Raw genomic sequence first — 14,248 nt, 5'->3', positions numbered from 1 at the left:
ATGTATAGATGTATACTTAGCGATGTATCCACTTTATCATCAAAGGCATCTTCACTTGTAACTTCAAAAAGTTCCGGCCACCCCCCCAACACACACACACACAAAAATCTGCAAAAGGAAAAGCATAGAAAAGCAGGTAATCTGAGAGCAAGACTGTATGATCCATTGAGCAGTTGATTGAATGGTTATGAGACAGTGTCCTGTGTTTGGGAATGAGGATTTCTTCTGCCTTGAATGGAGCTATAGAGTAAGCTAATCATTCACTGTAAATGTCTTGAGAAATGAAGTTTGCCAGACTGTACAGTAGCCAGTAGGCACTGGCTCAGATCTAATGATGGTGATACAAGGATTATAAAATGACAATTCTTTACTTGAGAAAAAAATAATTTTGCATTTTCTTTTTTGTGTATTCTTTCTTCAATGCAGACAATTTATATTTGCCTTAGTTTTAAAGAACATGAGTATCTGTGATTGATGTCCTTCTAACTTCAAAAAGGATTAGGACCACTTTACAAAGCAAAATACCTATAAAGGAGAAAAATTTAAAACATACAGACAAAGAAGCTAATACATAACTAGCTAAAAAGAACTGAAGAGTTTGGATCCTGTTAAAATAGGTCAAATTATTCTGATTTCTGGTAATAGCTTGAGTATTCAAAGTAATACTAAGAATTTACTATAATAGTTATTTGAGAATAATGTAACAGGCCATATGTGCACATGTATGTGTATATATATACATACACACTATATATATATATATAAATGTGAAAATACTAATGCTAAATATCTCCCTTTTCAAATTAAAGAGAATAAGTAAGGTAATTTCCCATCCTTATCATATTTTTACTATTTTAAAAATTTCTTTGGGGAATTCCCTAACGGTCCAGTGGTTGGGACTCCATGCTTCCACTGTAGGGGCACAAGCTCTATCCCTGGTTGAGGAAATAAGATCCTGCAAGCCACATATCATGGCCAAAAAAAAAAAGAAAGAAAGAAAGAAAAAGGAAAAGAAAACAAAAACAAAAAAAGAAAAAATAAAAATTTCTTTGTTGTTTGAACAGATCAAGAAAATATTTAATTCATGGATGGTTGCTTTGCTCATTTAATAGTGAGTTATTTATCAACAGCACAAAAACTAGTTTTGGCAATTAAAAACATGTAATCCACAAATATTTTACATATGATATGCTTATAGTCTCAATTTATGACATTTCGTATCCCTCTTAAAAAAAAAGAGCCAAATCAAGAAGCACAGTAAAAACTAGCATCACAAGTTTAATGCATTTTAAAACATAGAAATATATTTAAACAGCATATTTAAAGAATAATATAATAGACTTTCGTTTCTTATTCTTATAATGGTATACCATTAATTCAAAAATATATTACTTAATGTACCCCAAATAGAGTTATTATCAAATTTACTTTAAGATAAACTGTATTTTAAAACTACATTGCAATATTCCTGAATCACGAACAAACCCATAACATTTTTAAGCTATTTCTGATACAAATTTTACTTAAAAAGTCCAAAAGGGTGATTAATAAATGGTGCTTTATGAATATTTTAGATGAACTGTAAATAATCCTAGCCGTGGAGCCCACATAAATAACAAGTTATCGACTAAATGTCATTCTTCCAAAAGTCAGTGGGTTAAAGACAAGCCTTAAAAGGCAGAGAGAGAAACAGGGAGAGAAAATAAATTAATTTCAGAGGGAAGAACACACATGCACATACACACAACAGAACCTTCCCATTTGGAATTATTTGTGCTTGGAGGAAGGTTTACAAAATCCCCCTCCAAAATAAGGTTTTCAATGAGCTCATTCTCCAAGATATGCAAAATGGATTTCAGCTGTTCTTTCAAAATGGCAATTCTGTCAAAGCCTTTCTGGGATTTGGGGTAATTTCCTCCAGTTGAGTTTCAGTGCTTTTACCCTAAATAAAATCCCTTGCATCCCATCAATCAGCAAACTCAGTTACAAAATAGAGCTACAGAAAATGGCTCTGTCGGCCTCTTTGCTCAGGTATATTTTATGCATGTGGTGACTCTTGTCTGTGGGGAGGGTAGGGGAGCACATGTAAATGTTTCTTTATTTTGGACTGTTTTTAAATCTGAAAAAAAGTCTGCAGCAGTAGTGTTCTAGATAATAGGCAGACATGATTTATTTGAGGTAAGAAGGTTGTACTATGCTTTTTTAGTGTTAACTTGGAAAGTTATGGACACAGGCTCAAGTCTGTCTCCACAGAATTCCTGAAGCTTTGAGCTCTTTGAAAAATTTACAACCCACGAGCCAAGAGGGAACGCTTTCCTACAGTTACACCAATTCTGTTCAAGCAAATAGTTATAACAATTATGCGCAACCTTTCAGCTTCTGTGTTCTGTCTCCCATTTATTTATTCAAATCCAGTTCAACATTTCACTTTATCTAACGAAGCAGAAACTCTCAAAGAAAAATTGTGTTCCTCCAAGAATTTTTGTTTGGGGTGGTTATTTTGTTAAGTTTTATTTCTAAATAAATATCCTATCAGAGTTTTCATTGGCACAGCCTAACCAAATGCATTCAGTTTCCTTCAACAATACTTAACAGTCAAAGGAGTTCTGTCTAATTTCAGAAAATTATATAAAATGTGTAATACATTAAAAAATGTTGAAATGGAATTGGACTCAGCATATCCTATTGAAAGTTAGACTGGGCGATCTATTGCATAATGCAGTGACCTATAAAATACATTTTATTGAAAAGGCATCCACAAAGGAGAATATATACCTTTAAATAAATAAAAGTTACTATATACATGATATTGTACATAGGTTAGAGAGATGAAATGAGCCAGACTAATTTTATGAAGTTCCCCTTTTATCTGAAAGGATACTTTTTATTGTAGTCATAAACCTTAATACAGACCTTTTTCTTATTACCATTATTATCTAATATTAGTGGCAGCCACACGAACGCACTACCATATTTCTGTATTTTTTCAAAATGACATTGGAGCTGTCATCAAAGTACAACACAGAGATGGCATTTAATTTGGTTGGCGCGCAGCAAGGCTTTGGTACATGGTCAGGAAACATCAGATGAACCTGGGGGGGAAAAACATTTTGTTCTTTAAGAATTAAGATAGACATTTTGTCTGCAGCTTGAAAGTAATATTCTCGTTTTATCACTGACTATCAGCACCCCCTTAAGCTACCTCTCTTTCTTCTGTTTATGTTCCATGGCAGGGTGGGGTAGGGCTGGTAGTGAAGGGTGTATTCTTAAGTATTAACACCTAGACTCGACCCACCAGTTCTAATTAAATGTTGGCACTTTAAAAAATATTCTACCAAGGAAGGAAAACTCCCTCTATGGAATATTCAGTGGAAATTTTCCTGGGGGAAAGAACATGGCAACTAGCACTGGGTTGGTTTTGGTTAAAACGACCACTTCTATTTACTTCATGAGAAATACAGAAGTTCTAAATGCAAAATCAATGAAGCCATACCACTGCACTGTAGAAAGATGTGAATCTAAGAATTACTTTTGAAAGGATAACTAAACAATAAATCAATTAAAAGCTGTGCCAATTCTTCATTTTCCATGGTAAAGGAAGCATACAAATCACAGCAAAATAAATTCCAGGTAAAATCCAATACTTGCTTTAAAGCAATGATTTCAACTATTCTCCCCATAATTTTTTATCAAATTGGCCAGATTGTAACATCCTTTGACTTGCTTTCTCCCCTAGACAAGTGCCAAAAAGCAGGCTAAGCTAAAGCAGAAGCAAGGAGCCTAGATATTTTAAAAATTAAATATCCATCTTCCCCACCAAAGCCTGAAAAGGTAGCTATATATGGACAGTGAAATGCTTAAGTAAAGGGTTTGTTCTCACTTTGATCAGACTGGCAGGTTTGCCTCTGATGTTCAATAATCAAGGAAGGAGCCAGAACACTACCCCATTTCCCACCCACCTCTGCCGCCCCCAGCCCTTCCCCCAGAGGAGTTTATGGGAAGTCCCACTGCAGAGTCCTTAGGGATCTACAAAGAGAAAATACAGCTCTTAGAGTCTTGGCTGCACAACCTACTGGCTGAAATGATATAGGAGCCCTGCTTATGGACAGACACAGCAGGAAAAATGAGGTGATCGGACACGGCTGTGAAATTTCCTAAGACCTCACAAAACTGCAAGCTGGATGGTTTCTCCCAATTTCAGATGCAGCCTGCAACCCTCCTCGGCTTTATCGTCCTCAACTCTCACACCCGTGATGGATAACCCCCTGCTTCAAGGACCGCCTCACCAAGCCATCACTCTGAAAAAATGGGATTGTTCTTCAATCATTTCTCAAACATATTTGTCACAAACCTGCTCTCCTTTAACAACAAACACGTCTGTCTTCTTGTTTCATGTCCTTCACAGGACAAACGTAGAGAGTCTACAATGCCAGGGGGAATAAAAAAAAAAAAAACCCACCAAACTTCCCACATCCCTTAAAGTTCTGGGATGACTTTATGCTCCACATCCCAGGACAGTGATACAGACCAGGGTCCTGTTCCAAGTCTGTGTCAGAGTTTTAAAAAATGTTTGTTTTTAGACGCTGCCTTCTAGACTACAGTCCTAAGAGCTGACAGTATATAATTATATATTTTTTTAAAAAGAAAAAAAGAGAGAGATGGGGGGTATTTGACAAAGAGTTTTTTCGATACTTAAGCATTGTATAGCCTGAGGGAACTTGGATGCATATCTAAGGAAACACAGAAAGCTCTCTAAGGCATTGACAGTACAAAGAGCTTAACTGCTGGGAAATTAAGTGGCATTTCTCTATAGGCTAATAGTGGCTGTTCTGCTGCAACTGGACAGAAAGACAGTGACCAGGGCTCTTCCTTTCAGGTGTGAGACAGCAGCGTTCCTCTCTCTGCGATTGGTTTTCAGATGACTCACATTTCAGAATGTGAATTCTCATACAGAAGAATAGAAGGCTGGACTCCACAGACATTCTTTTCCTGGAGGAAGTTTGAATACAATATACCCTTCCTTGTATCACATACCTGCTACTTGCTCCCCATCCCCCAGTAATGATATCCTATATCAAGAAGTGCTTATATTTATAGATAGCAAAGATGAAGGAATATGAGAATTTAAAATACCCCCAGGAATTTACTCTATTTTGCATATGGCAACTTTATTGGTCAAGAATCAATAAAAAGAAGAATATTTCTATGGCATTGGCAACATCAAAGCAAGCATGAGCGAAACTGCTGGTTGGAATTTAGACTCTGGTTCTTCACTTTAGACAGTGAAATAAGAGCCATAGCAAACTAAGGTTTTCTTTAAATCAATATAAATTTTGTTATCAAGGAGGAAATAAGAGTTTCTCCCTAGATGTATGGGTTTTCTGGGTATGATATATCAAAGAAATCTAGGGTGGAAAAATCAGTGTTGGGGAAGGATAAACATGAGCAAATGTTTTCCATTCATTATTAAAAAGCAACCTGATAATTTTATGTGATTGTATTCTGAAATAAATGCATATCTTCAAACTTGGGGGAAAAATAATATTTATAAATGACTACCTTTAAAAATATATATTTGTTTTATTTCTCTATTTCCTCTCTAATCCAAAGTTATTTCTAAAGTTTTTGACAATATCTATACTATACTTGCCATAGATATGTATCTTTGGTGTCTAGCTATCCTGTAGTACCTCTGAGGTCAGAAAGATGCCAGCAAAGCATCAAGTCAAATGATTTAATCTGTCAATGTATATGTACAGTTCTTTATTCATAAGGAAACTGGGATGTTATTTCCATCAGCTTTAAATTGTAAATTAATTGTGAAAAAAGGTAACCTTCTGAAGAGTTAACTCCTCACAAATTCTAATAGTTACTCTTTCTGTTGGTCATAAACAAGCCTCATCCACAAAGACAGATGTTCTTCTAATAGCTCCTGCTCTCCTACTGCCATCCACCAAGTAACTCCACTCCCATCATTGTCTTGATTCTAAAATAATGTGTTCCCTTCCTTCTGTCCTAATTACTTTTAGTTGAAATGTTCTTATGAACCCAAACTTTAATGTGGGATCACATCACATAGGCTATGCATCTTCTACAAGCCTCTCCCTCTGAAGTCTTCCAGAGGCTGACCTCCCCTCACCCCACATATCAAGTCACACACCGTAAGGCAGGCACGTCAGACTCTCAAGGGTTTTCATGAGCTCATTAGATACAGTACGACCATTTAGAGATGGTGAAATAAACATTTCATTACCTTTTTCACAAAAATAAGTCTAGATTATTAGAGATTAAGTCACTGTTATATTCCTAAGTGTGGAAGGGACAAAAGGAAGGCTAATTTCCACCTTAAAGATTATAAAGAAAAAAAGTATCAAAAAATAGAAACCAGTCTTCTGCTTATACTCTATAATACATTGAAGAGCTTCCATAATACCAAAGTATGTTATAGAACATTCTTAAATAATGAGAGAAAAAACCCTCAGATGAAATTCAGTATGACTGTCATTCAATGCTTTTGCAATGACTGCTAATGAATTGTTAGGTTAGAAACAGTGCCTGTGCGGTTAGTCATATTGTCTAGTGAAGAAATCAGTGCACAATGACCACTTTATGTGATAACTCCAATTTTCCTCGCTGAATCCTTCCCCATTCTGGAATCAGAATTATTCTTTAGGCCAGCCTGAATTTCCTGACTATATCCACAATTGTTACTTTGGCACAATCATTACTTTAGGAGTTTGAGAAGAGAAGAAAATGCATTTCTAACTATAAATGGATGTTTTCCTTTGAAATAACTTTATGGGAAGTTTGCATCATAATCCACTTTCCATCCTGCAAAAAGAAAGCATACCAGAGTCTGAACTATGGCATGGTTGGTGGCATTCATATGGGCATTGAGTGGAAAAGAACATTCTCCATCACAATAAAATGCAGCATATCCTTCTGGCGCTATAATCCAGTCCTAAAATGCACAAGAAGAGAAGAAGAAATAATATCACCAAAATAAAAACACAGAAAAACAATTCTTAAAGAATACTCAAATATAATTAATATAATATAATATATTCTGGATCGGTTTCTCTTCTTGGTCCAACAATTACTCTAATAGGACAGCCTCCCCCAAGCCCTTAATTTATGGTTAAGTTAAAGTTTACAACAAAAGTATAAATATTTTCACAAGAAATTGTCCTCTGTAATTTCTCCCAAGAGGTCACTATGTAAGATATTCATAGCCTGTATTAACCCATGTATTCATGAATAAAGCCTTAATCATGAAATAGTATTCTAAATATTGTTTAAACAGGAAATGATGAACTCTGGAAAGTTCAAGTGAACCAGAAAGGAAAAGAAGAATAAACTTAATTGAGATAATTCTCATTACTTCTTACTAACTCATTCCTGCTTTAGAAGCTTGACAAGCTCCTAAAGCTGTAAGATTTGTTCCTTGTCCTATTTTTCTTTCCATTCATGTGTTAACTTTATAGTCTCTTTAAAAGAAATGAATTGGAGAAAATTCCTGAGCATTGTACGTGAAAAATTTTAGGAAGCTAAAAAGTTGGCACTTATAATGGTGGCTCTGATTTTTTTTCCAGAGATGTAAAACTTGTCACAGATGTAAAAAATTATTGAACAATGCATGTAGAAGGTTTATCATAAATTTGAAAATGCTTACTTGTTCATATTATTTCTCAATATAATAGCTCATATTCTGATGATCCAATGTAATGGAATAATGTAACCTAAGCAATCCAATTTACACTATTTCAACAGAGAACCATTAAAAATTATTTTGGTTAAATCCTCCTTCTCACCCTGTTTGTGAAGCAGATGTAAAAGAAAGTAATAAGATTTTTAAGTACAAGAAAAAAATTTTTTTCTGAAGATCTACCTTATGACAGAGACATAGTCAAGGATTCTATTTCTTATACCAATAGTTTCGGACCATAGGAGGCAAATGGAAATTGCTTGAGTTAATCTGAAAAATGGGTATTAAAATGAAAATTTGGAGATATTTAAAGAACAGGATTATTTTTTCACTCTCTAAGGGTATATTTCTTCTTCAGCGTAATTGTTTTTTGTTTTTTTTTTTTACCATAAACTCTGTTATATTTCAATGGTGAAAGAATAATGGAGAAATAAAAATGATGTGGATAATCAATATACTGAATAGTCACATCAAAAATAATTGGTTACTGTATAGGAAAAATTACTGACAAAGATTCCGAGTAATTCAGGATTGATAATAAAGCAGAAAAGAAGCAACCAAGTTGGTTGACCATTCTTACCTGCCATCCCAGATCCCGGAAACTCACGTAGAGTTCATGTTTCTTACAGGCTTGTTTTTGTTCACTTGTGTTATAGTCTGAAGATAAAAATCAGATTTTCAACAAACGGCAGTCTGTCAGGTATACTAATATTTCTTTTGTGAGTTCACTGATAAAATCAAAAGGAGGCTGTATTTGAAGTTGTGAAACATGAGTTTGAATCTCCAAGTGAAAGCCACTTACTAGCCATGTGAACTTCAAGCAAGTCACTAGCCTTGAATGTTTTCTTCTGTAAAATGAAGACACACCATGTACCTTGAGAAGTTCTAACAAGGATCAGGTTGTATCCTTTGTGTTGTGATGGTGAACAGCCTGATACCTGGCACTCAATGAATGCTCTTTCATTAATTCGCTCAAACTACAGTGGTGCTTACTATATTCATGTATATTAAATATTCAAACAACACTTTTTTTATGCTTCCATGAGACAGACACTGGGAGAGGACCAACTGGGATGCTACAGAGTTGATTTTATCTTAATAAATATCTCAAACTCAGGATACCCAAAGTGGAGCTTCTGATTGCCTCCCCCCTCACCCCCAAACTAGTTCCACCTATAGAGGACTAATAGCAACTTCCCAGGCAAAACAAACAAACACAAAAACTGGAGTCAAAACATACTCATTTTATCTCTCACCTCCACATCCAATCTGTCAGGAAATGCTTACACATTTCACCTTCAAATACATTCAAAATTCACCCACCCTCACCACCTCCATGATGGGTTCTGGTCCAAACCAGCACCATCTCTCTCCTGAATTACTGCCACATCCTCACTGCTATTCCTCCTGCTCTGCCCTGCCCCAACCCACCCCCATATCAAAGCAGCCAAGAGTCAGCTCAATTATGTCACGCTCCAGCAAAAAGTCCCACCGTGGTTCCCATATCAGGCCATGTCGTCTCCTTGCTGTTTTGCACACAGGTCCGCTTTCTCCCACCTTAGGGTCTTCACTCTCACTCCACCCCCCTTCCCTGCAATGCTCTTCCCCTGGATATCTACTTATCTAAGTCTCAGAGCTTCTTCAGTCCTTCGCTTAAGCATCATCTTGTCAAAAAGGCCTTCACTGACTACCCTATTTCAGATCCCAACTCCCACTCCAATATTTCTCTCCCCCCTTGCTCTGATTTTTTTTTATCCATTTTGCTGATCATCTCTTACTATACTATGCCATTTACTTGTTTATCATGTACTTTGGTTCTTGCCTGTTTCCTCCTTCTAGAATGTCAGCTCCCCAAGGGTAAAAATCTTGTTTGGTCCCATTTGGTGCTCTGATATACCCCAAATCTCAGGAACAGGGCCTGGCACAGAGTAGGTACTCAATAAATATTTGAGGAATCGAAGAATGAATTCCTCAGGATATTCCAGAAATGACTTGTAGCAAAGAAAATACATGATTTCCAGGACTTATTTTGGAATATAATCTGAAAAACCCATAACCTTTGATAACTGATTAAAGGAATTAAGAATAGAGAATCCCCAATTGCATCTGGAATAAAGTAAAACACTGCAGAAACACAGAACATCACAGAAAATCTCTCTATATTATTGTCTCTGGGGTTTATTCATACTTTATATAAATAATATTCAAAAAGCTAACCCATTTAATTATTTCTAACACAAAAAAATGAAACAGGAAAAAATTTAGGGTGATGAGAGCCACAAAATAATTTATTTTCAAAGAAGACAGCTAATGTTTTCATCTAGGAATAAATGCTACTTTCACTCTGACAGTTGTCTCTGGTAAATCAATGTAGCAGTTCACTATGAAGAGCAGCCTGTCTTAAGGCTGTCACCTTCCAGTTTAATTATCCTCAACCTCTAAGAAAATGTAGGCACATCAAAGATCCAAGGGGCCTGTCTTAACGGGCCCTGTCGTCTGCCTTTCACAGTGACTTCAACTAATTATTTATTTAATGTGAGTCTAGAAAACAAGATGATGATTAAATTTGAACACAGAGACTCTTTTACTTCTAGATCGGAGTTATTCCTGTGTGCAATTACCTTCATTAAAACAAATTAAATATATAGATAATGACAGAAAATGGAGAAAAGGGAATTTATTTGAAACTTAGCATTCTTCTTCTTTGGGTAAACTTTACTCTTAATTGAAATAGCAAAAGGAGTTAAGTTTGTCCAGGCAATAAGCAAGGGTACTGTAATAATAAGTATAATACCATGAAATGGATAAGTTTGAACCCTGCATCATTTTTAGGGAAAAGGAATAACTAATCCTGGTATTAGTTTGACTTCATAAAGTTCTTGATATTTAGAATTTTTAAAAAATAAAGTCAGCTATGCATTAGACCAGGGACCAGCAAACGTTTTCTCGAAAAGGACAGATAGTATATGTTTCAGGCTACAAGGTCCCCCCTCTCAGTGACTCAACTCTGCCCCAGTAGCATAATAGCTGCCGTAGATAGTATGTGAATGGACGGATACGGCTATATTCCAATAAAATTTTGCTTATGGATCCTAAAATTTCAATTTCATATAATTTCTGAGTGAAACAAAGTATTATTCTATTTCGAGTCTTTTTCACACATCTAAAAATGTAAAAACCATTGTTAGCAATTGGGCGGTACAAAAACAGGCGATGGCTGGATTTGACTCTTAGGCCTTACTTTGCCGAACCCTGCATCAGACAATCATGGGAATATTTATTCATTTATCCTTGTCTTAATGAAAGGCATGGAATGTGAATAAAGACCTTATAGCCAATAACACATTCAAGTATATCTGAAAAGCCATAAACTATGTCTAAGGTTATTTGAACTCCATGTTTATAAAAAAAGAAAGAAAGTCAAACTCAAAAGTCAAAATAGATCTGTTCCATCTATGCAGCTTTTCATGCAGGCTCAGTGATGTATATAATGTAACATCACATAAAGGTAACGAGCAATAAATTTATAACCGAATCTCATTCCAAGAGTCTGATTTCATAGAGCATTAGGACCATATGCTTAGTATGTCAGAAATAAAAATGAATGGATACTGAGTAAACGTTGTACCCAAACCAGCAAAGTCTGCAGTTAGGTTTACTAAATGGTTGGCAGAATAACCTGTGGGAGGAAAGGCAAAGAAATTAGATTTATATCTTTAAAAAATAGTGATTGGCAGCCCTTCAAATATGAAAATGAGATGGACATGATGCTGCTGTTGACAAACCTGTGTAGAAATGAAGAGTCACACCAGAAACTACTAAACGTTCTGGAGCCACAGCCAACACTAGAAAAGCATGCTAACATTCCTCAACCACAAGGCAGGTATCGCAGACACGTATTTCCCTGTTTTGCCTCTTAATGGTAATAATATTGGGAAACCAGTTCCAAAATATTGAAAATATTGTTAAATACTTTATGCCAATTTGTTTATGATCAATTTCTGGAAACAATGCAAATTTATTTATATTTTTACAAGCTATATTTTTTTCTTCCAGTTTTATTGAGATGTAATTGACATACAGCATCGTACAACTTTAAGGTGTGCAGCGTAATGGTTTGACTCACATACATCATGAAATGATGATCACAGTAAGTTTAGTGAGCATCCATCATCTCACATAGATACAAAATCAAAGAAATAGAAAATTGTTTTCCTTGTGATGAGAACTCTTAGGATTTACTCACCTAACAACTTTCTTATATAACGTACAGCAGTGTTAATCATATTCATCATGCTGTACATTACATCTCTAGGACTTATTTATCTTATAAATGGGAGCTTGTACTTTTTGATTGCCTTCATCCAGTTCCCCTTCATCCCCCAATAATGCAAATTTAATCTTTGTCTTAGTTTGATTTTTCTTAATTTTTGATTATTTTGTCATAGAAAACAATTAAATACGTGATTTAAAAAAATCCTGAGATCTACATATGGTTAGGGCTTCAATGGTCTGTCCAGTAGTCCCTGAAGAAACAACCAAATAAAGAAACACATGCTAAACTAGCTATGAAGGGCACAAAGGAAATAACTCCAAAAAACTCCATATACTAGTATGGGTTTCTTTTTTCTTTAAAATCAAGCATTAGTGTCTTTAAGGAATAAAATGTAGGTGAATCTGTAAAAGAGAAGAAAAAAATCCAAAATAGAATTTAACATTTAAATACATCAACAGCTTAAGCCAAATATGATGAGATACTGTGTTTCAAAGCAAAGGAGGAGATGCCAACATTCTCTTACTTAATTCCTAGAGGGAGATAACAGATGGACGTCAGCACCCATAGCTTCAGGATGTTCATTAATTCATAGAAAATGAAAATGACAAATGAATGAAGGTATCAGAGGTAAAATAGCAGGAATGGTGCTACTGTAGACTGTTCAATAATGTAAATTTTGATATGGCCTTGGGGATAGAGAAATTCATGATAAATCCCAAACAAATAGCAATTCCCCCCAAAGATGAGGGATTTCAAATGCCACTCCTACCCTCACTTAATCCCCATCTCCCACATCCAGTGAATTACTCACCCAAATTTACGTATGACCCAGTAGGAATTACTGTTATTTATTTATGTAGGGATAATTGTGTTTGTCTATGTATGAATGTGTGACACAGAACAGACACCACAACATAATAACTGTCTGGTGTGTTTGCTTAACTCTGCTTAGCAAAGCCTCTCTGTGGATGATGCAACAAACATTCTCACCTTAGAGCTCGTTGACATAAAAACCCATCCACAAATGTGAGTCTCCAAATGCCTAAAAGACATCTATGTGTGAAAGTTTCTCAGAGGCCTCCGACTCACTATTTTTGCTTCTGACCTCATACTCCTTCCATTCCTTCTACTTGGTTAACAGGATTACCAGTCATCTAGTGGCCCAAGACAGAAAATTGAGTACGTTTCTCGATTTTCTTTCTTTTTCCCTCCTACCCTGCGTTAAATCCATCCCCAACCCCCTTTAACCAACCCACCTCTAGCCTAGTTAACCTAGCAGAAGCCCTTTGCGCTCTTGGTCACCTCACACTCCCCCAACATCCTCTTTGGGAATTTGGTCCTAGGATAACTCTTCACCCCTGTCTCCTCCTTCCTCTCTGACCTTAAGTCTTTTGCCTAGTTTATGGAACTCCTTTTACTCCTTTGTCTATACTAAAGTGCTGATGTTCCCACTGGGGGCTCCATCCTTGACGTTTCTCTCTTACCCTGGTTTCCATGGCAGCATCAAGTCCTGTGCTTCATCTAACCATTGGGGCTCATAGCTGCGTCTTTTTCCTACACCTTCCACTTACTCTTGACACGCCCATTTCCAGAGTGCTGCTGGCTCCATTCCACATATTTTGGTTTCTACTTCCTCTCTCTCCAATCTATAATCTTCACTGCTTGGGGTATGGGACTAGACTTTTAATCATATTTTGATGTTCAGTTTTACCCCTTGGCATCCCATCCATCATTTTGATGCCAAATTGAACTTTTTAAAATGTGTATCTGATTGTGACACTCCTTTTTTCCCAACTGCCTGCACAGAAGCATCATAGTTCCTGACCATCACACACTTACGCTTTACGACTTGGTCCCTGCATGACTTTCTAGCTGACATCACACTGCTCTCGCACAAGAATACCTGCACACCCGGCAACTGGACACTGGTACGTGGTTCTATAACTGTGCACATAAGTCTGAAATAGCTTCACCTACCCCTCCATTTCTGGAAAATGTCTATTCTTTCTCATATGAGTCGCACTCTATCCTTACTTCTCCCACACTACCTTGTACCTACTCTAGTAGAATTATCTCCCGATTAGTACTAGCGGGCATGTCTTTCCCATTGTCTATGGGAGTGCTTTTTTTTTTTTTTTCTTTAGTTATTTCTGAGATATACATTTTAAAGTAATAACTAGGATTATTACTTATAACATTATACCAGAACATATAAGATTTTTAGAAATTTCATGTAATGTCTGAAACATTTATATTAACATATTTCC

At 36.0% G+C, this 14,248-nt stretch overlaps 1 protein-coding gene across 2 annotated transcripts in view; it reads right to left on the bottom strand.

The window, feature by feature from the left end:
• Positions 1–2,942: 2,942 nt before the first annotated feature.
• The window catches only part of BMP5 (bone morphogenetic protein 5), a 119,189-nt gene continuing 107,883 nt past the window's right edge, over positions 2,943–14,248 (bottom strand). The window contains exons 5-7 of one of the 2 annotated variants that reach the window (XM_068557806.1): positions 8,286–8,362; positions 6,851–6,961; positions 2,943–3,092 (exon numbers count right to left, since the gene is read on the bottom strand). In XM_068557806.1, the coding sequence (XP_068413907.1) occupies positions 2,943–3,092; positions 6,851–6,961; positions 8,286–8,362 (338 nt within the window). The remainder of the gene's footprint in view (positions 3,093–6,850; positions 6,962–8,285; positions 8,363–14,248) is intronic. The other variant, XM_068557807.1, reaches the window with a different exon arrangement.

This window comes from Eschrichtius robustus, chromosome 12, assembly GCF_028021215.1.
Source record: "Eschrichtius robustus isolate mEscRob2 chromosome 12, mEscRob2.pri, whole genome shotgun sequence".
Taxonomy (NCBI): domain Eukaryota; kingdom Metazoa; phylum Chordata; class Mammalia; order Artiodactyla; family Eschrichtiidae; genus Eschrichtius; species Eschrichtius robustus.
This window is presented reverse-complemented; position numbering and strand designations above follow the sequence as displayed.